The following is a 24,377-nucleotide window of genomic DNA, read 5'->3' as shown; positions in this document are numbered from 1 at the left end:
CTTCAGACAGTAAACAATCTGTCATACAACATGTGGAAGATCAATGACGCCTTATCTCCATGGTCCAGACAAGTCTCAAGTCTGACATTGTCTTGCGTATTGCAAAGTTTTGAATTCTTGAATCTTTCATATGGCATTCTGCCTGCTTTTCTCTTATCATATTTCAGACATGAGCACCAAGATTACAAAGTTACAAGGACAGGCAGTAGACATACAGTCTGGTAAGCAGACAGTCTGAGTTCAACAAACACAGTTGCTAAGTTGTACTCACCCTATCCTTCTTGTGCAGCAGCGCAGGGTTGACTTGTCGGTAAAGCTGAATCAGGGAGCGAGCAGCCATCAACACATCTGGGTAAAGGGTACAAAAAGAAACAAGTTCCTTTAATCAGCTGTTTATGATGTCATCAGCATTTGGAAAGAAAGAACAGCATAAACCTTCAGAGGCTTAGTTGATAACAAAAACAGACACCAGTCATCTGTTACTCGTAGTACTTCAGATGTGCATCTGTAGTCAGCTTATAATGTGCAATGGCTCCAGAATAACTCATGTAAGACTGTACTCAAAGCCCATCCCTATCTTTCCACCAAGGGTGAAATGTTTAGTACACTACAGCAATCAATCAAACCTCCATGTTCCTATATTTTTTGCCAATGGTATAAAAGAAACTTTATAAAGCAAACTTCAAGGCTTCCGAGAAAGGTTCCCTTCCTCCTTACTTTTGTTTCTGTAGTTTTTGTACTGAGCCAGATCTCGGAGTAGATCCTCACTCATGCCCAGCGGAGCTCGTGCGCAGATCTCTCGTACTGCATTCAATCTGTGGAGGGAAGAACAGCCCCACAACCAGGACACTAAGTTTGAAACTAAACTACTTGTGACAGAAGTAATCTGACACAGAAGTTGTTTAAAATGAGGAGAGACATAAACGGGGGATTTGAAATCCACTGGCAGACAATTATGCCTGCATGTTCCTCTGGTAAAGCCCTGGACGGTGGGATAAAAATACAGCTGATTGTACGATCAATATCATCTTAAGCTTCTGTACTGTCTACAGCTCAGATACAAGATAGCTACATGTAGCTAGCATTCTCTAGACGTTTCCTCAAGGAAAGAGCTACCAATCTCATTGATAATGAAAGCAGGAGAACCAGCTGAAATGCTTGGATTTTGGTACTGTTTTAGTTAAAAAACTATGTCGTATACCTAATACCGTAATAGTTTGTGTACAAAAATGGACATGTACTGACAAAAGTACAAATTCTGCTTCTATGTCAATACTATCATTTATCAAAGTTTAACAACACTCACCCTACTGTCATGACTTCATTGGAGTTTCTCTCCGTGATGAAATTGTTGGCTACCGTCATCAACATCTGCTGTAGGATCTGGAGGTAAAACAAAAAACAACTGGTAAATATAGGTAAATAAAGTGGTTGTCATGAGCTGCTCGTGAATTTGGGGCTGAATGTGTTGCTTAGCTTTCATCAAAGCCATATGCTTGTGAAGCAATTCTTTCTAACTATATGTATAAGACTTGCAAGTACACTATGCATCTTTAATATCTGTTTCTAAAAAAAGGCACCAGGGCATTTTTATCAGGTGTATAGGTGTGGTCTTCATCTTCATTTCTATAACCCATGGGCAACACATTTGTAGAGAACAAAACTGTCATAATAGGGAAGCCAAATCTGAAAATGTATAGTTTTGATGCAGGGTGTGACATGTGACAAACATTCCAGCTTCAACTGGTGTTTGTGTGACCATCAATACGCATTTTCCACCAGCCACACCAGATGATTGATTACATTGAGGTCTACGTGGAAAAGGGGCTGCCAGGTTTGCCAATGACTCAGACATTGCCTACTGCATAGAAAGATATGGACTCATCAATATGTACTGCAAATAGGGCATTTGTCCTTGGTTGTGCATTAGGCTTCCACAATGTGGACTATACATTTAATGTATTCAGTGATAAGACCACGTCAACACCAATGACAAATAGGTGGGGATAATCTCTGTCCTTGGGTATGTATAATGTGATTTTATATATGTGCATTAAGTTTAACCCTACAGGTAAATCATTAAGTTTAACCCTACAGGTAAATCAGTCACCCTCAACTGAGGTGAATCATGATGCTTTTTGGAGCACCTAGTGCTGGTGCAATGCAGGTTTGCAGGGGTTTTTGTGTTTTGAACCAACGGCAAACACACCAAGTGACCCTTACTCTTCTTGAATGATGCGTATTGAGGTATTTTTTGCGAAGAGATTTGATGCTTGAGATCAATACCTAAAAACTTCCTCACATATTCGGCTGTTGGCTTTGCGTGGGGCCCTCCAAAAGAGCAATGCGACCCTGGCCCGTGTTTGGGCCCACTGTCTCCACGGAATTTGACCCAGAAGTGGAAAGGTGGCAGAGTGCACAGACCTCTACACCACACATGACCTTCAAGTAGTACATACATAACAGTCAAATCTGCTGGGACACTCAATGAAAACTGAATCTAGAAGAAGTTTAGGATTTAAAAGTGGAACTGACAGCAGATTTGGTTCAAATAATTTTTGCAAACATTCTCTACATTTTGTTTGTCACATACATGTATAAAAGTATGTTATGATCCTCCAAATAAACAAAATTATATGACCTATTGAACAGTTAAATGAATACAATTTCATTGATGCCATATTCATAGCTTCATCAAGGCTTTAAATTTGGTGACACTACTCCTTCCTTCGAAGCTAGAAATTGGCATCAAGAGAACTAATTTTCATGATTGTCAATTCAGATGAACAATGATGATTATTGTGATATTCATGTCCCAAAATCTGGCCGCAGCAATTTGAATGGATCCCCTTGATGACAAACGAAGGATGAAGGATGGCAGGTTAGGGTGTTAGAACCCTACTGGTTACCATTACCGTATTTTCTTGATTAAAGTATGCATCCCACCCGTTTTGGAGTTAACAGAAGACAAATCTGTGGGGCTGAAACTTAAAATGCAAAACTCCAATATAATAAACACCTCTTCTCTGTTGATCTTGAACCAGATGAGTCACTGAAGTGCATGACTTGCATAAGAAATAGGACCACTTACTTTTCTGTCTAAAATTGTCCGGCCGTTAACCTCAAATTACGTACGCAAACCCAATTGGCAATGCCTTTGACCACTTTCGGACTTTAAAAAGTGTGTACTTTAATCAAGAAAATACGATAACAACTGAGACATTCATTTCACAGTCTGGATGACAGTCACGTCATGGGATCACCATGGCGACCATTGCATAAGCCTCCCACTGATTTCCTGATGAAGGACGACAGGTGATGCCTGTTGGACCTGCCCTCCCGGTCCTAATAACAACTGGCGCATTCATGGTACATTCTTGATGGCACTGTGAGATCACCATGGTGACTGATCAATCTCCCACTGATTTCCTAATGAAAGACAACAGGTAATACCTGCAGGAACTACCCTCCTGGTCACCATGGGACATTCTTAGCACTGTCTTTATGGCAGTCCTCTTTCAATTTTCCTGGATACTCAATTTTCCTGGATTTGTTTGGATCACCATGATGGTGACTGTTAAATAAGTCTCCTGCTGACTTTTCTAAGGGGTGACAAGTGACCCCCGTTGGTACCCCGTTGATACCCATGTCCCAGCCTTGATGGCAGCAAGGATGTTATAGGCTCTATTTCATTGAAATGTGTAAAATATAAAAAATAGATCATCTCATTTCCATGCTCATCTACTTTTAAATCATGTTTCATGAGGAAGATCCCCATTTTCATTGCCAAAAAATGACAGCTTTTTTTGGACACATTGTTCTGTACTATAGACAGGTATGAAATCTGTTGCAACAGTACACTAATAGGCTTTTTTCCTCAGAAGGATGTATAGTTGTTGCCATGGCTACCTCTTTTTGGAGTGAGAGGACATGTGTTGACATTTAGACACTGGTCTGCATTCTTGCACATGGTCAAGTTACATAATATAAAATTTTCTAGAAAGTATCAAACAATTGTAACAGATAGCTACAACATATACACAACATTTTGTTCAGCAAGGTGGGTTAGAAATTACTGAAAACACTCCTTTCTTGTACCTTTAGAAAGCCAGAAAAATCGTGAATAATCATTTAAAAAACAGCAATGCAGGAAAATCAAGAAAGCATCAATTGATGTTGCTCGCAATTTGATGGTGCTTGCAATCAAGATGGTGCCCGCAATCAACTCATTAAGACTGGCGACAGCATCTTGCACATTTCAATGAGAGCAAGTCTGTAGTGTCATTGGTGGCAGCAATTACATCATGGGATAACCAATTACCAACCTCCTGATGATTTCCTAAGAAGGAAGCACAGGTGATACTTTATGATTGGCATTAACGGCCGTAGATTTCCCCTAGTACTTGTAATGTTATCCCCATGGCTGGTAACCATAAAGAAAGAAGGTTGACACCCCTGATAACTTGAACTCTTAGACTAGGGATGTCCCTGTAGCTCAACTAGTAGTAGCCTTGCAGTTGAGTTCCTGGTTCTAATTAGTTGGTAACCAGGAGACTAGGAGACTCCCTTGTACATGTCTTTAGAAAGGAACATGAAAGGCAGTCCCGTGGTTGAGGAGGCCCGTTATGCATATTAAATGGGAAGGATTCGAAACCCACCCTGTAACATGAGTTCCAAAACTGTGTTTTTAATGATCTAAGACACAAAATACGCATGATCATATATGCATTTTATAGTAATATCCAGTAAGAAGATTTGCTTTGGGCATAAAACAATGCACTATAACCTGAGACACCTTAATACTGGTAAGTAAAGGGTTTGACAGAAGTACATTGTATAAGGACTGGTTTGAAAATCGGTACAACATAGTATTACGTAAACCTTGCTTATCAGAACTACTGGTCATGGCTTATTCAGCCTGGTGAAAAATGACAAAGATAATTGGCAGCTAAAATAGGTTTTATACCAGGCTAAGCGTTAGGCTTACCAGTACTGATATTTTGGTAAAAAAATTAGTGGATGTTCAAAGCAAAAAGAAAACATATCTTAATGCTTTAGATACATTTCTGCATCATTGCAAAAAAGAACATTTTCTGTCACTAATTGAAAATCGTATTGGGATTTTGTGGCATGGAAAATGCACCCACAATCAATCAACCTGTCCAAGATCCCATCTTGTTTTCCCTGAATGCTTACCACCAGAAAAAAACATCTTTTTTTCTGTTCCATCTAAGACTCAAACATCAGCAGTTTCTAGTAATAAACACCCAACACTGACATTGACAAATTGCTGGTAGTTTTTTTGGAACTTTCAACATCTCTTCAGTCACAACGGTGTCCTTAATTCCCTTCTAACATTCAGAAATGTCCCTATAGAGTTCATAATGATGAGAATTGGATTCACAGCACATCTTTAGAGGAAAGACGGACTGCTCAGTTGCAACAGAGGGATATGCTACATGTGTGTAGAGGTGTGTATCGGCACAAAAGTGTTCAATCTTTTCAGTAAAACTGTACCACCAGTAGGGTTTACTAGTAAAATCTTTATAGAATTCATTCTCTGAAAATAAGAAATTCACATGGCCATGTCGGCCATACATGTAGCTGATCAAACTTGCATGGGAATACTCACAGACACAGGACACTACACAAAATTGCCTAATGTTGCTTCTCATTACTGTATTACATTTGGCCCTTTGAGATAGTATACATAAGGAAGTTAACTTTTCTTCTGTAATATGTAAATATGCAAACTAGGTTATTATAGTAATATATGTATTAAAAGAAAGATCATCAAATAAAAACTGCACATCACAAGACCACCCAAAAACTCTGTAGATTTGATTCCACAGTTCACACTACAACTGGGAATTCTTACGGGAGGGGTTCTACATCTCTGAGCTGCGTAATTAGGGGAATCCGCCGCAATAAATTGGTGACCCTATGTCTGCTTCACCAAACATTTCGTCCCTATCCACTCTCCAGGAAAATTTAATGATTATCCAAGCAAAATCCTTATTCTGGAACACAATTAGTAGTGTCCCAAATGGCCTGCCTTTACAAGTTTATGAAGCTGTGTTCCACACATATAGGGACCTGACCGGGATAATCTCACCACCAGGGAAGCTAACCCTACATGTGTGCCCTTCACCTACCTTTACCCTTTATTGGACATCAACTTTCCATCAGTAATAGGGTGAGTTACAAAGGACAAGGGAAATCAAATCTGCCCTTTTAATTTTTTCCTACGATTTATTATGTTCATAATTGCTATGCTTCTGTTTGTACCATCAATATTCAGGTCAATTTAAGCTGTAAAGCTACATGTATTTGATTGCAAAACATACCTCAAGATCATACTGAATAAAGTCTACAAACATTCCTGCAAACAGGAACAATTATATGAATGCAACAGTTGGCAAGATATGAATTTTAAAGCTGGGACAGATATTGTAGTAAGCCACCACATATTATATTTTTCTAACTCTGCAAAGTTGTCCTTCACAACAAAAGCCACATCAAAACTAAGTTTTACAGTATGTCGACAGTTCATTAGACTAAGTTTCAAATCAATTTTCCAGGTAGCATACAAATGGAAATTGTGTTGCAAAAACAAAAATATGGGTTGTTTTACATTTGCATGAAAATAGGATGATAGATTGAAGTCTAAATCGCAGTTAATTAGATAAGTTCCTTGGAGCTTGCGTATTAATCTGCATCCTGCTTACGCTTGAATATCCATATAACAGTCGTCTTGACATTCTTTAATTAACTTATATAATGGTATGTGTCATTCATTGCTACTAGAAGTGTGGTTGCAAAAAAGCTGTAGTCAGACATATTCCTCTGAATTACATTGATTTATGAGATGAACGGAGATGACTTTCACATCACTATATTATATTATATTTTATATTGTTTCTTAGAATCAAAGGAAAGGAAAACATTACCTTCGACCTGTACCATATATTGTGTAGCGTAAAAGGATTAGACTGTGTCTTCCAGTTAAAAACAAATCGTGAAACATTAGATGCAATGGACTTTTAAGAAGTGCATTTTGTATGAATCAGTTTACACTACAAATACTTCAGGCCCCCAAATCAGTTACCCGTTGTCAACAAGCATGCATGGCAGCATGAAATATGTGACTGCTCATGCATACTGTACTTGACTGAGCATTCACATACAGTTGTACATGTATACACAACTTACAGAGTGCACTGACTTGCTGTTATAATTTATTACCTCCTACAAAAATTCCTTCACTATCACATTTATTCTTGGCTCATTTTCGAAGACTTATGGAGGACGATGCAAAAGGTAAGTTTGGCCTTATAAAAGTGGGTAGTACATGTCTGATATTCTCTGAAAAGCCAGGATTCCAGTTTACATGTACAAATTCCCCACATGATAAAAACTCAAAACTTTACAGTCACTTTTGAGACAGCCTTTTATGGTACCATTACAGAGATGCAATTCACTCTGCAGAGGTTTCAGTTTACATAAATATTCATTTTCTACAGGCTTTATAGATGCAACTTCTTTGCAGGCAACTGTGGTGTCTGATAATTCATCACCATATAAAACAGATATGATACATCATGATTAACTACTGTATCAGCATGTTCTCATATTTCCAAAATGTCACTATTACTTCTCATTTTTATGGTTCAATGCTTCCATGACTTATATTGTGTACATGATGTAATACCACTGTCATCCTCATCCATACATTCTCTAAATGTTTAAAGCTTTCCAAGATTGCTCTCATTTGTTTTGTTGGTTGTCGTTTGTCACTTTTGTGAACCGACTTGGTTAATAACAGTGTTGCGCACAGTGCAAAGACTGCATAAATGAGTCTGAGGCAACTTTTTAGCTGGAATTCGTTGATACTGCTGGGAGATATGAACCTTTTCATTGTCTATTTTTCTTTATCAAATTTGTAATTCTAATTACATGTAGTTCCCCAAATTGTTTTACAGAACCTCCACCGAGCTTCCTTTTGCTGCATCACAAATATCTGTTTTTTTCCATTGGCACAAGAAAAAAAACATCTTTTTCAGGAATCAGATGAACTGATCACACTCTGTTTCTAACAATTGCACTTGTCATAGTGATGTCTTCAAATGTTTATAATGATGATGGTTGTTATTAAAAATGAAGACAAACTTACATCAGGCGGTATCTGGGTATGAGAGGCTTGGGCAGCACAGAGTAGAATCCTGGTCACCTCTGCACAAAATAGGAAACAAAGAGAAGAACAAAGTTTAGTACATTATGTTCTCAGACATTGCGTAAGATGATGAAAGTAAACCTGTAACAGTTTGTTCTGAGTACAATGGCAAACTTTCTTCCAACACAAGGAAAACTTGATCCCTGTATACCTTTGTGTTGTAAAAAAAGTTGAACATTTTACTATTATTACTACCAACACATATGAGCTTCCATGACATACATTGTAGTTTGTTCTTGAGACATGCCATTTGATCAGTGCATTGTAGGCCATTGCATTCTAACTCTCTCCGTGCAAAAACATTTTACGCAAATTTGTACTGAATATGGTAAGGCAGAAGGTTGAGTTGGAGAAGCCCAAATGATGTTTGTGCTAAATTGCAGTCCATGCAAGTACATTATACATGTAATGCATGTGGTGCTGCTTCCATGTGCTAAACATATCACAATGATGATACTACCGCTCATTTAGGCCTTATATTAAATTGTATTTTTCTATGCGAGTGGAAATAAAAAAATCCAGACACTTATAATTATATGCAACACATTAGTTTTAGTACAAATGTGATCCATTGTGGTTACAAAAAAACAGTTTGCTGACTAATGACAAGCTTGGAAATTCACTGTGAATCACACAGATTATACTGCCAAGATTATAAGGATGAACTACAAATAATACTTCTGGCATAATCATAATGGAGTATGATCTCCTGTATGTGCAGCAGATACTAAGTAATTACCAAAACTCTCAAGGGAAATAAGTCAATGACAGGGCCAGGTTGTGTGTCAAGATTTAGACTACATATAAATTACTCTTGATTATAGTCCTTACAGCTTGGCGTAGGACTGTCATTCATTGATAAGAGTTAGAATTAATCAGAATATTTCTTCAGTAAGGTGTGATTGGGGTTTGCTGAGATATAAATCTGTAGGTTGATATAGTGAGAAGAAACCCCCTTGTGGTTACACACAGTTCTGCAGTTGCCCACATATGCTCAACTCTAAGGCCTCAGGATAAGTATACAGCCATGTTTTGATTGGCCTTGATGCTGGAAAACTTAAGTAGGATTGATAGTAATGAGCACTCTTGCAAACTGATCAGTTATATACTAACAAGGAACAACACAAAAACAAATATCCTACAAGCAGGTCCTGCTGTAGCCATTAATAATACAGGGAAACATGAGGAGAAGTTAAAACATGCTGAGTTGATTTATCTACATGGATAACAGTTGTGTTTTGTGATAAATCAATGAGTGAATTTGTCATAACATTCATAGTTGCTGGTTGGGTTGGGTGTAGTGTATTTCAGGTGTGCATTTCCCAGGCAAGAATAGAGAAGACAAGACCCCACATTACATCCAATATAGTAATGTAGCTTTTAGAAAGTTAATGCCCTCGATCCGTGGGAGAATCAATTTCATATATTTTACATCCATAAGGCCATGTGTGGCCATTTGCGCATGTGATGTAAGTCCCCTATGAACTAAAGAGTAGGTTAACAATAACAGTCACTGGTTCAGCACCAAGGACAGGCCCTCATATCCAACAAAGGGCAATTAATCTTTCTTATGGTCTATCACAATTAGCAGTCCATGCAAAGAGGAAATGGCAATTAACACCCTGCACTCCTTAAACTCAATGCCCTAAACAGGATAGATGCATATCCATCAAGTATCACATTTTTAAGCTTATACTTCTTATTTTTTCATTTTGACTGAAGTAGGTGGGGCTATGGGATTGGTCTATTCTCCTTACTTTTTCAAATCTTTTGATGTACTATGGCAACAGACTTTGAGAAGCAAAAACATAAAGATGCACTACAAATGCACACAAAGAGATAAACTTAAATTGCACAAAGAAAGAACATAAATTACAGTCTTGGCTTTCCTTGAATTCTTCTAAACTAATAGACTAATAACAGATATGATTTAACAACGATCGTTTTTTGTTTAAAATTCATTACAGAACAGTAACCGCTCTCACCTCTTAAGTTGCAACTGTAAATGAATTCCTGGAATGATTAAAGAGCTAGAAAAGCTTGTTGACTCCAATCATGTCATAATTCTGTCAGTTGCAGTCATTCGGGAACCAGGTACTGAGCCATAATCTATTGGGTATTTGCAGCTTCCTAACTTCCAAGCTTAACCTTTCAAACCAAATCCTTTAAGGTCAATGACCAATCAGAGAACTGCGTCAGAGCTGCTTATTTCAGTTACAAACAGTCACCTCGATTTCCCTTGGTGCCTAAAGGCAGCACTTAGGTCCATCCTACAATGGACCTGCTGTGCACTCAATGTGTAAGCTGCAATTACTCACACCCTGTCGTCATTAGAAGCAACTGACATTCCAACAGCTAACACTAGCTGGTGATTAGTTTTAGAATTAATCACTCTTGAGTTGAACTAATTGGTAGGTTGGTAAGTTAGACTGCTAAAGGGAAATCGATGTGCGAACCTTTTCCCTCTCACCAACTTTGTATTGGGCATTTAGATAGGCAAGAGGAAAAGTTTAAACAGCCTGACAACAACCCATAATTGCTCAATGGATTTTTACATGGTGAAAGATGGCTACCATCTTCCACTTATACTCTTGTAATTAGCCATACGAAAGGGTATGTCACCCCGTAAGGGGCGGTATAACCCCGTCGTGTGTAAACATGTGCAAACATGTTTGATCACGTCGACCGATGATGATGATGATACTAAAAGGACAAGTAGCACATTTTAAGCAAAGTTGCATACACCCTGCACCAATCAAATGGAGTGTTCCCAATGCAGGATCTCTGAATCTGATCAATCAAATCATATTTTCTCATTGACAATCAATGCGTATGCATTATAGACTTCTGACAGTTGTTAGGTAGAAATTGAAAAATACTGTTAATTATTTTTGCAAATTGAAATTGGGTATTAGTGTGCTTGGTTCTTGCCAATACTGGATGAAATGAAAACACCATGCACCTGTTTAACAGAGGTAGCACAGCTAACAGGCCAAATTATCAAAGCTGAAAGAATGTCAATCAATGGATCAATTGCAGACATGTCAGAGACTTGAGAATAAGCAGAATAGGCCTATATCTGGCTGTGCATCATACAACTTGAGGGAGTAAGCTATGGAAAAATATCAAATCATTCAGAAGCAAACAGCCACTACTCATCACACTAATAAGGCACATGCAGTTCTACTGCAGCAGCATACAATAGTGTTGTATTATTGTATCACAGCCCCAAAACTTACAATAACATGAAACCTCATTTGTTTCATGGCAACTGCACAAAAAAGGACTGTTGAAGTTATGTTTTCTCCATAAAGTTCAGGTTTACCTTCTTAATCAGTCAAAAATGGTGTGTACAGAACTGCCATGTAATCATCACCCAAAGGGAACAGATTTCTAGGGAAAACAAGGATCAAGAAACAATTTGCAAGGCATGGTATGACAGATTTCATCCAGTGTGAAAATTTGGAACCCCAAATTTCTCCTATCCTATGCTGTGGATAAGCCTTTTGAAGACATTGAACCCAGTCTACCTCTGCTTATGTTCTGTTTCTTGTACGATAAAGTTCCTTCTGGTATCCCTGAAGCTTTATAGGCAAAAGACTGTTAGCAAATTTACAACAGCGTCCTTAAAGATGTCCAGGGGATTTCACCGGGTAGCTATCATAACTTACATTGTGTGTATGGTGTATAAATATCTGGTTAGCAAAACTACAGGGGTGCTTAAGCTTATAAGAATCTTGATCTTGATTTATGCAGTCTAAACGCTGAAAAATATGCCCCAGGGCTGCTGGCAAAAGTACAAGACTTGATTTACAAAGCGCAACGGACACGCTATTTTGTTATCCTATACTTTTAATTCCACAGATTACATGCTCTTCACCATAATGTTGTTATAACACCCTCATCAACTTTGAATTTCTATATATACAGGAGCATAGCTGTGGTTCTATATATTGTAGGATGAAATTGAATAGGATTTTCCTCCATATTCAAAACCTTTAGCCTCAAATTCTTGACAACGAGACAACAAGAACTATCTTCCACCAAAAATAGGTTGTCCACAACATATCAAAACTGGTTAATCAGATTTTCAATGCAATACAATGACAAACTGCAAGGGGACCCAAAAGCCAATCATTTTGAAGTCTTATTAAGACCTACCCACATACAAAATATCAGATAATCTACCCAGGGATTTTTGAATTATCATGTTGACACAAAGACACACAAAAACACTCCAAAAAAAATAACCTCCTGACAAACTATCTACAATTTTCTCAACGTTCTTTTCCTAGACTAGTTAACAATTTTGTCAGCTTAGGTTTCATGTTACAGACCTAGTGTCTACACAACAAAGCCATATACACTGGGGAACCTTATTAATCCAAATACTCAATACCATTAGATTTCAATATGTCTCTCTTTCTCCCATCTGACATCCGTCTCTTTGTTCTGTACAAAATATTTTTCTGTGAGCATCAAAAGGATACGTGGGTGGACTGGTATTGCACAACTGCTCTTGAGCTTCACCTGATCAAATCATGTTATACAAACATGCCGTCATTTGATTGGGCATAACATGCCCTTCATTTCCATTTCAGACAGTTTGCCAAGGAAATGACTTTCCCAGTCCTGTCATCCTAATCTATTGAGCAGTGTTGCGAAAGTTAATGCTAGCATGTGCATCTATGCACAGTGTACAAAATGACCAATAAACTAATGGAAGTGGACAGGACCAGCTCAGAAAATGACAAAAAGTAAATGTAGCAATATTGTCAAGTACCAGAGTTTTCAACCCGGAATTAAGATTCTTGTCTTACTTCCGAAAATAATTTCATCACGTTGGTAGAATATAGGATATAGGAGAATTTTTCTAATTTTGGTTGTGTACAAGAATTCTCCTATATCCAGGATTGAGATGTTAAATTTGTAATTCCAGCCAAACTATCTTTGAAGCCTAGGGTCTTTTTCAACATCTACATTGAAGTCTTACATTGGGTGGTCACATAATGCATAAGTGCAGCATCCAGATGCAACAGAATGCAGCATTGTAAATTTCGAGTAAAACACATCTCTGACTTCTATAGTTTGGTGCAAAAGGCATCAACACACACTGCAGTCTATACTCAGTGAACTTATTTTATTTTAAAGTTTCTTTAAAATATATATATGAAAGAACAGGAGGCGTATGCATGTACCTCTCTGATGGGGCTGCATAAACCGTTGCAGGAAAGGGTAGAAGTTGAAGAGGATAAGCTGAAAAAAAAGGAAAAACAAGTTATTCTAACAGTAACCAATCTCTGAGCTAAGTGTTGGACACAGCAAAGGATTGGCCAAACAGTTCTTAGGATAAGCTCCAATGAATGTTATGCCAAAAAAAGCAAATTTTGCTACAAAATGTAACATTACATCCATATCATTAAATACAATTTGACATGATATTCTGGGAACATTATGGCCTGCACAATCATAGATTGATTGATTGATTGACAAGGCCACTGCCAATAAAAAACAAAAGAAAGGATGATACAGTTACGATCAATCAGATCTAGACATGAAACTACATAATTGTACTCTGACAGCTTTACAAAAAAGACTAATGCTAGTAAAATCCCCTAGGGAGCAATTCATCACTGGGCAAATCATAACTGGAACTATGTTCCTTTCATCTTTGCACTTTATAGGTATGTACTTTGATGACTGTCTTCTGAAAAAGAACCACATTCAATTTGCATTTATTGCTATCATTTCATCTCGGTGTCTTTGATGATATTTTGTCTAGTCTCAGGCCTGCTGGTAAATTTAAGAGGACGTCTAGGGGAATGAGTGCATTTTTTTTAGAGAACTGGCTCATGGTACTTTTATCAATCACAGTTAAATTATATTCTGATCCTGGAGATTTCTTGCTGGAGAGGTCTATTGAAGAAGTCTCCGTAACATGCATGTGCCAGGGTCAGATGAGTTTAAGGCTTGAACTCTTTTTACACAGACCTCAAGTCACTGCATAGTCCATTGCTCAATGTTGGGAGGAAAGTGTTTCGTCTGCCTCTTATGCCAAATGCAATTCCTATTTCTGTTTCCAAAGTAAACAAATACTTGATGTCAGACTTCCTGAAAACTTGAAAACATCATCTGGCTTCCTGTCAAATTCTTTGACTTTTCCAAAGTTTACTGTACTTAAACTGCTTCTGAATCAATGGTAAGGAATCTAAACGTTACCCAACTGTGTATAATCTTGTTGGCACTGGAATGGAATGTGAGAGATGCTGACAGATCTGCGGGTAAACTTTGTGACAGATGAATTGGAAGTTTGGTTTGACTTGCACGGGATCTGCTGGGCTTTCAATTAAAGATCGCTGTCAGCAGTGTGGCTCTGCTGTAAACAGCAGACGCTACAGACTGGCGTCTGCGTCAATCCAGACAACAGAATACTGTGATGACATCTGCAGGTGCCCCTTTGCTTCTAATTTGTGACGACAGAGCCGGATGTGCTCTAACCCTTGAGAACATATCACCGACCTCCAATATGGACTCCAAAGATTAGAAGGATAACAGTGTCATATTCAATCATTTTTGCAATATTACACAGGATTATGTGAGAGGAAGCGCTTCAGGCTTAGGAGACACACTAGACGACAACAATGTCAGGGACAAGATTACTGTCGCCAGCGATCTGCATATGAAAGGGAAAATCTTAGCAAAGTCTGGAAGTATCAAGATTAGAAACACTAAGAAGTAAGATGAAAACTGGATGTATGTGAAGGTCAACAACACTTTGCAATTGATGAACATGCTACATCTCCGATGCATAATTTTGTCTTAGAGAAAAGGATATACAGTTTATTATGCAATACGCAATGTATACCAGCAGAGGACATTAGCCCCAACTAAACTAAACAACAACTTGAAGTTACATTGTAGTTTTCTGGTAGGTATTGAAATGTAGGAGCCTGAATGTAGGTATCAAAGCAGTGTTATTTCAATGGTTATCTGCAGTCTGACTCAATAGTGGCCTTTTGAATCACAATGCATCATTTTCAAAACCATTGTCATCAATTTGGTCAATAACAGTGAGACCATCAATCAATGTACAATTAACCAAGAAATATACTAAATTTGTCTTCTTTACAAAGACGGGTCAATATCGGTGCTAGTGTACGATTCTGCAGTCTATCAAAAATGTACATGAAAGACTTCCTGTTCCCATACATCAAAACTGTCAAACCAAAATGACTTGATATAAGCCATGCATTGTCATGACCTTCATCCACTCTGGAAAGCATTCTACTTTAGACATAAACTATTATGGTATCAATTATGCACTAAATAAATGGTTCTGAGCTATGTCAAGCCTCAGTCCAGGATCTTGATCAAGGCAACATTAAATTATTCTCTTGGTTTTCAGATATTTCAAAGTAAGTATATTTCAATCTCTGACATGATGTCAACATGAAAACAGATATCTTGGAGGAATACTTGAATTTTAGTTTACTATCATTTGTGTAATCACTCACTACAACTGAGCATATCAATGCATTAAGCCATACCCAGACATTCCCCTCTCTATTTCCATTTTGTTCTTCCAGTTCAGCATTAACAGTAATCTTTTGAATTTAAGAACTAAAACCAGGAAATCGAAATGTTGTGGCCAAAAGAGAAAAAATTGGAATGTACATTTGTACATCCATGTGACCTCATTTTTTAGTCTACCAAGTCTATCTATGCAAAGTCAATGTGTTGAACTTTTGTACATCCTCACGTAGTCACATCATTACTACAGATTGATCAAAGGCTTCATAAACAGGCTACATGTAGATACAAAGGCAAGGAACAAAATTTGCAGGAGCAATGTCTGGTAAAAATTTTTATCAAAGGAAGCAATGCTGATAATACTGATAACTTCCACTATACATCAATAAACATTACAGAACATTAAATTGGGACTTTGTAGATTATGTACACAAGGCACATCCAGTAGTTATGAATGCCTGACCTTTCGTTCTATCAATAATAGATGGCAGAACAACAAATAAAGTCTGTTATGGCTCTGATCAACCCATTACTGTCAGCCTTTCTTTTCATCTGAAGGTCTCTTGATTTAAACCTCTTTGCTTGCAACATATATATAATATTAGTACATATATATCACATGAATGAGGTTGAACTTTTCCCCACTAGTGGCAGAGGTAAGAAATACTTGTCAACCAAGTTTTTTTATTTTTTTCACACAAAAGATAAAAGCCAATCAGAATGAGTACATACTTAACATCAAAACAACAGAAACTACAGTGTATTAGTCAAATCTTTTAAACAGGAGCTAATCTTAGAATAGTACGATGCCTACTACAATTTCAATATTACTTAAGACACTCCAAATGCTCAAGTTCTAACCTGTTAAACATCATGATCAATGACATCATAGTTCAAATGGTGATAGACCCCTGAACTATAGTAGACTGATGCAAACTCGACTTTGGCGTATATTAAAACATTTCTAGCTCTCCTTTATATAAACTCAACAATGTCTAATGTAATATATCAATCTAAGAAGCAGAGCTTTTGAGATGAGGTAGATCAAGCGACTAATGACAGTCACATTATTTTGCTACTGTTGCTACAGTAACTCTTGTCTCTCATCACAAAGTACCCGTGAAAGTCTTGTTTGAATTATCCCCAGGCATACAGCCATTTTAGTACCAATTCATCATTACCCTCTCCCGAGTACAATTAGTGCAAATTCTGCCTGAAGCACATTCATCCAAAGCCAACTTAGGAAAATAGTTACCGAAGGTACATGTACACTTATTACCTTTATAATAGCTCTGTTGAGGGTTGTAGTTCTTTATGAAATATTTGTTCTGCTTAGACTCTAAGGCTGTAGACATTACTTAGGACAATGCCTCTTATCTTTCTCAATTTGTCTGGGGTTTGTTGGTCATTTTCTCTCATACATCAAGTTGCTTTGGTCATTTTGAGTACCAGCTAGAATTACAAATTTTGTAATTATGCTAAACAAAAGTTTAAATCCTGGAAAAAAAGTGGAAATTAGCCAAATAGACAGACAACACAAGAAAGGGGCACGGCCAAAACCAATTGGCAACTGTAGTTCTTGGCAGGACAACTTCTCTTGTGTGCTAGCTGTCTATTTGGCCAACTTGCACCATTTTCAGCAACATGTGGAGCCTGGTAGCGGCTATAATGGTAACCTATCTTTGGTCTCAGAAAGGCATTAGGAGATGATCAGTAATGACGTATATGGTATTACCTGAAAGGAATGTACTTTAAACGGATGATGCTAAAAGAAATGGCTACCTGGATCAGGGGTAATATGAAAACACAGTAATTCTGCCGACTAGAGGCAAAATCTACGAGCATCATAATCCCTGCCTCAGTTACTTCAATACATCAGCTGTAAATTGGGGTTTAGTAGGCGCTAGTGGGATGGGAATTTCCTCATTCCAGGAGATTTCTTCTGCACAGTAATTCAAGCATCACTCGTCGTGATGCTACAGATATTATAGTGATCATATATTTTGGCTTTCCATGATACTATTTGCAGACTTTAGAAAAATTAAAGTTCTGTCACAAGATTCAAACAATGTCCTGACTGACATCTTGAATTTTGTACATGTATTAGGATAGCTCAATCAAAACATGGCAATCTGTATTCAGAAAAGATCCCAAATCACAATTTCTTTCCAATTTTTATCATATTCAAGCAACATTAGCTACAGGAGTACCTGGTGTAGTCCAATCAGACGAGAGATGAGGTCCATGGTCATCAGTCGGACTTCAAACCTCTCTGTTGATGATTCCAGCTGCTTGAAGAGCTTCTCTGCAAAGTCTGTAGCTCACAAGAAAAAAAATGCACAGAATGAGAAACATGATAGTCATAGCTAGGGGTACGCTGTGATAAATGTGTGTTGTTGGATGTCCATCGTTCTGCGATGATGAGTGATAAGTGATGATGGTAATAAGTGTAGTATGAACGTTACCATACATGCATGCGATGGAATTTTCCATCTTAGCTTTGTGACGATCAACACTCAAAATAATTGGCATACAATATATTTAAGAAGATCATCCTAAAATTGAAGAATTACTAATTCAGACATTCCATGTGTTACTTCCAGGTTACTAATTGTAGCACAGAGGGAATTAAAAGAGCAGCTAATCAATGAGGGGAAAATTGGGCTCCACCTTAAGTTATCAAGCAAATTACTAAATAATTCTTCTACTTCAGATCAGCAAGCATACTCTGTGACCTTGCCCGTGATGACTCCATTGACTTCAAGCCTCTATCACTCCATTACCAACCAAATCAAGTGCCTCTCCAAAACACTAATATCACTTAGCACCAAAAACTTGTACTTAGTCATCAAGGTTATGTAAAAAGTCATGACCTTCAAACTGTTTCAAACACCACAATCACATAAACCACACCCTTGCCAATGCCAGGGTATCAGGATCAGCTGGCAATGACAGCTTCTGAATCCATGATTTTGTTTTAGGAGTTTTGCAGATGTTGACAGGCTGAGTTCAGGTCAAGACTAAAATTCCACAACCTTATACAATTCATACACCATCGTTAACCTTTTTGGGTGAATGTTTCTCACTGGTTATGCAAAAAAGGTCCTCATTTGCATAAATCAGATCAGATAAGCATCTTCACCTTCCAAAGAACACTAGCTCAAAGTATCAAAGTCTTGTTTTAGTAAAGAAAGCCATAATTGTAGCATTTCCTCATAAATCCTGTTGAAACAAAGTCCTAATTTGCACGCATGCATTTATATTGTATGATACATGCCCATGCCAATGTCCACCATTACTTCCAAATGCCAGGAGAATGAAATTCCTATCATTGAATACTAAGGAATTCTAGTATGTTCTCATTAATGATGTAATTTTGCATAATCAATATCATTCAATATACTCGTCTCTCAGTTACCACATGTTTAAGAGTCCTATAATAGAATGCAGCATTGGTTTATAACATCTATTATCATAATACCGGTACGTTTACGACGATTTCTCTAGCCATACTGATTTGACAAATTGTCAACGCATCATTTTCTCCAGTTACATGTTCCTGTTATAGCTTACCCTTACCACTTCTTCTGTGTAACTTTTCTGCCACTCTTGTCCTGCTAAAAGCGTAATATTGTAATTGTAACACGCCGCGGAATTACACGGCGAACGGGCGCGTGGTTGGGAGGGGGTACAAAATACCGGTAGGAAGAAACACGGCACAATTAACTGCCGCTATGTACATTTAAACATCCTCTGATGTTCCTTCCTTTTCTGTCAGTAAATGCATAAAACATAAACCTGCATGAGCATACAAAATGTCATGAGAAAACGGACGTATACTGTCAAGAATTTTCATTTAACTTCTGTCCGTCACAACCGCTATGACGTAACACTTCACTGCTAGCGTAGATATAAAAATGGCGGGAAAATGGCTGCGTACGTTCAATTTTGCCCATTCAGTCGTAGATCCGGGCTATTATGCAACGGTTCTTCACACTTTTACATGAGTTGTAGGTCACCAACAGAAATTCAAGATTGTTGTTGAATCATGTTCGTCTTGTGCCGTGAGCATGTGTAATTATGATCTATATAAATTTGGCAATGAATGTGACAGTGTGTTCGTCCCACGACGAGCTGCCTACCCCGAAATTTAAAAAAAAGTATACTGAAAACTTTTGGCCTTGTTGTCTTCGAATGCATTGTTATCGATGCTTTGTAAATGGTGTATTGGACACCTAAGATGTCTGAAGTGTGCACAGCTCAGAAATAACTATTGTTGCATGTGTAGATCTCTTTAAGTTCCAGTATTTTTAATCTACCGGTATAAGTCTTACTACCGGTATTATGCCAATGCATGTTAAACCATCACATGTAGATAGAGAACATATTATATCAATCGTTCTGCTGCAGTACCTTGCTAGGGGGATAGAACTTGACCTTCATTTTCCTGGCCCTCACCTACAACATATGCATGCCTTTTCACAATGAATAATCTCACTTGCCAGGAGGTTTATTACACATGCAATTATCACTGTTGAAACAAAGGAAACAAATGAAGAAAGTTACAATAAGTAATACTAGGTAGGAGATTCCGTAATCATTTTCCCATTTTGTTGACTTTTTGGTAACTTTACCTTGTGGATCGTGAAGAAGATGAAGTGCAGAGAAGTTGAAAGGTTCGGCTTTCTTCTTCTTCTTGTGTTTCTGTAAAAAAAAGTTGAGGCATACAATGAGGAGGAATTGATAAGTACCAACATCTTTTCCTTCATGATACTTGCAACATCAGCAGCCACCATGTGTTCTGAAAATGCATGAGGGTTACAAGCTGAGCTATATTTGTAAGTAAACACCAAAGATTCACCATTCTGTCTGTTCTGTATAGCAGGTACAATCATTATGATCCTGCTAGCAGAAGTAGTACTGTGTGTAAACAGTTGTGAATTATGTGGTTTACAATTGAGCCAGAAAACTTGCCAATCTTTTAAGTTTGCACTTGTCAATTCATTATATTGTACATTCAGAAAGGAGTAAGACCTTGTCAAATGATGATAAATGTGATGTATTCCATGAACAATCAAAGGACACTGTGAGCATTCACAGCAATTTTTATGGCTTTTTGAAAAAATGGCTTTCGGCTTCAAAAGCGTAACAAAAAAGACTCTGGTATTGGTTTCCTTCTGGCAAAAATGGACATGTTGTTAAAAAATTAAAAGGATTGTTATATTTGATAAAGAGAATAGAATTTAATGGTGCTGAAAAATTTAGATGCACATTTATAATCCATTGGCATACAGTTTCTAACACAGTTAGCCTGTACCTGGGTATACATATTAATTACATTAAGAGTTTTGATAAGTATATTAGATGCAATTTTTTAGCCTTCTGTTTTTGTTTTTTTTAGCCTTCTGTTTTCATGTACTTTTGCTTTCTACTTATAAATGTGAGAAAAGCAAGAAAATACACTCTGGCATCACCTAATGGTCGGTTCAAGACACTGACATATGGACAGGCTGGGTTCACTGACAACTTGAGAGAAGCATCCACCTTTCAAACACTACTTTTCTTAAGAATGCGACGGAACAAATGGGTTCATTGAGAGAGATTAATTCAGGTAATACACAGAACAGAAACAGCATACTAAATCACTAATCTCTTCCTGACAGCTCGTTTCACCTAGGATTGCATGTCACTGGTAACTGCTGGATTTAAGCGAAGTTGAAAAATGTGCCACTGCCAATTTCTTGTCTTGCATATCGATCAGGAGATGAAACTAAGCGTGAAAACAAATGTAAGATGGCATATCGTTACAGATCATCTGGACAGCTGTACTGAGCTAAGGAAAGGATGGATGTACTGTTGATGTACTTGGACTTGAAAAGGCATTACTAAAACTTTGAGCTTTTATGCAAAGTCAAGTTTGCGCATCATTCTTTACACTTCAATGATCAGAGGGTAAATGTTACAGTAACTGTATTTTGACATTGGAACAGGCTTTGCAGGCAAACTGTTTCTGTTAGTATCTCTACCATGTCAGCTCAGAAACTGCTCCAAAACAAAACTAATGCATGGTTGATGCCTTTGGTAGCCTTCTATGGCAAAGGCTGCAATTGAAAGAAACTAAGGGCACGAAATACTTTTTCCTGCATACATGCACTGGTGCAGGTAACATTGAAAATTACCTGCACCAGACAAATTTTACCTGCACCACTCTTAATCAAGGAAGTATGGATCATACTAAAATTGTCCAGGAACCATTGCTATTTTTTTTCTTTTGTACTCTATAGGTGGTAACATGCATTGGCATAATACCGGTCATAAGCCTTATACCGGTCGATTAAAAATAGTTGAACTTAAAGAGATCTACACATGCAACAATAGTTATTTCTGAGGTATGCACACTTCAGACATCTAGGTGTCCAATACATAATTTACAAAGCATCGATAACAATGCATTCGAAGACAACAAGGCCAAAAGTTTTCAGGTCATTTTCGGGGCAGGCGAGCTCGTCGTGGGACAAACACACTGTCACGTTCATTGCCAGATTTGTAGATAATAATCACATGTGCTCACGGCACAGCAATCTTGAATTTCTTTTGGTGACCTACAACTCGTGTAAAAGTGTGAGGAACCGTTGCATTATCGCCCGGATCTACGGCTGAATGGGTCAAATTGAACGTACGCCGCCATTTTCCCGCCATTTTTAATGCTACGGCCAGCAGTAAAGTTTTACGTCATAGCGGTTGTGACGGATCAAAATTAAATGAAAATTCTTGTCAGTATACGCCCATTTTCTCATGACTTTTTGTATGCTCATGCTGATTTTTGTTTTGTGCAACTACTAACAGGAAAGAAAGGAACAACAGAGGATGTATAAAGGTACATGTACATAGCGGCAGTTAATTGTGCCGTGTTTCGTTCGACCGGTATAGTGCACCCCCTTCCAACCACGCGCCCGTTCTCCGTGCAATTCCGCAGTGTGTTCCAATTACGATATTATGTTTTTAGCAGGACCAGAGAGACAAAAAAAATTTACACAGAAGAAGTGGCAAAGGTAAGCTGTGACAGCAACATGTAACTGGAGAAAATGATGCGTTGATCATTTGCCAAATTAGCATTGCTTGAGAAATTTCAGTAAACCGACCGGTATTATGCCAATGGATGTTAACAGTCAATGCAGCTAATAACAATCCACATGCACCTACATCATAGGACATTTATGAATAAAACCCAGTACATGGACCAGTGCAGGTTAGGGGCAGGAAGACACCAGAAAATAGCTCCAATTTTACCTGCACTAATCTGCATATGCAGGTGGTATTTCGAGTCCTGAAACTCAACCACTAGTACTGGACATTGTACCCCATTTTCAAAATAATACCATTAACACTAAATGATATCAACTTAACAGAATAGAGATATGTTTTGCCAGGTTGCATGTTGGTATATATATCTTGCAAGGACCAAAAGTCATTGAAGTCATTGAAGATGTATATAAAACTGAGAAGTATATTTCTGTATTGTGTACAATGCCTGTTCCATGTCAGGTTCACAAATGCATAAAATCTTTCAAAGTTGAAGTTTGATGCCTTGGCTAACCTGTCATAGAGAAGGCTGATCCAGATTGTAAATGTTTCCAAGGTGTCAAGTTAGAGAAACAATTATGAAAAGTGACATTATTGGATTGTTGTAGTTGTTTGTTAGATCAACAACTGCACCAGAAAAAAAGACACTGCTTTTGCAAACCTCTCCCAAAAGACAGTTTTCTTTCAATGTCAGTATTCAAAAACACACTGTAACAATAGGAAAAAATGAAAATATGCCTTAGTTACTGGTTAATTTAAGTCTAAGTTAGTTACTGGTTAATCATTGCTAAGAGTAGTACAGCAAAGGAACACAATGTACAATGTATGGCGGAATGTAAACTCACACACTAGTTGCAGTTTTGAAAATAATTCGTTGTCCAAAGGTACTAAATCAGTTTACCCTTCCAGGTAGAAATGTTAGGCCAGACTATGTGAAGGTTAACATTCTGTATTTGCTTGAAAATTTTACCTTTCTGGTTTATTTTTACATCATTCAATTTCAAATCTTACATCATAGTCCAATTATGAAGTAAAGGGTAACACAAATCCAATTTTGCAGTCACAGTTTACCAGAAAGGGTCAACTAAGGTATTCTCTTGATGCAAAGACTTATTGAAATGTGCTCCACACATGGGTACCATGTGTGTAAGTGCGTGAGGCAACATGGTGCGATTAGTAGGGTTAATAGAGGGTGGAAAAACGTAGGTCAGGGATTAAGAAGCTTCAGAAGGATTCAGTTGATTGATGAAGGTGAACCCTTGGGCTTGAGTGGTACAAAGCTAAGAGGAAGCTGTAAAAGACAAGTGGGAAGAACTGGATTCTGTTGGGAAGGATTAGTTACCTTTGGCAAGTTTTTTGGTAACATTTCAAAGTTTGTATAATGATTTAGAAGCATAGTTCAAGAAGCTATGGATGGATTGTCCTTGTCCCATCAATGAATTGATTAGGTTTAGGAGCCCCTGGCAGCTTTCCTACTGTAGGTACTGCAGCAGAATTTGATGTTTCAGTATCTTGTGTTTTGGTGTTCAGG

The 24,377-nt window shown here is 37.7% G+C and overlaps 1 protein-coding gene across 1 annotated transcript in view; it reads right to left on the bottom strand.

Annotated features, from left to right (window-relative positions):
• The window catches only part of LOC118419001 (protein SDA1 homolog), a 131,844-nt gene that overhangs the window by 28,778 nt on the left and 78,689 nt on the right, over positions 1 to 24,377 (bottom strand). Inside the window, exons 12-18 of the mRNA XM_035825209.1 lie at positions 20,398 to 20,467; positions 17,974 to 18,077; positions 13,432 to 13,489; positions 8,174 to 8,232; positions 1,307 to 1,383; positions 718 to 815; positions 272 to 348 (exon numbers count right to left, since the gene is read on the bottom strand). Coding sequence (XP_035681102.1) covers positions 272 to 348; positions 718 to 815; positions 1,307 to 1,383; positions 8,174 to 8,232; positions 13,432 to 13,489; positions 17,974 to 18,077; positions 20,398 to 20,467 — 543 coding nt within the window. The remainder of the gene's footprint in view (positions 1 to 271; positions 349 to 717; positions 816 to 1,306; positions 1,384 to 8,173; positions 8,233 to 13,431; positions 13,490 to 17,973; positions 18,078 to 20,397; positions 20,468 to 24,377) is intronic.

This window comes from Branchiostoma floridae, chromosome 7 (assembly GCF_000003815.2).
Source record: "Branchiostoma floridae strain S238N-H82 chromosome 7, Bfl_VNyyK, whole genome shotgun sequence".
Taxonomy (NCBI): domain Eukaryota; kingdom Metazoa; phylum Chordata; class Leptocardii; order Amphioxiformes; family Branchiostomatidae; genus Branchiostoma; species Branchiostoma floridae.
This window is presented reverse-complemented; position numbering and strand designations above follow the sequence as displayed.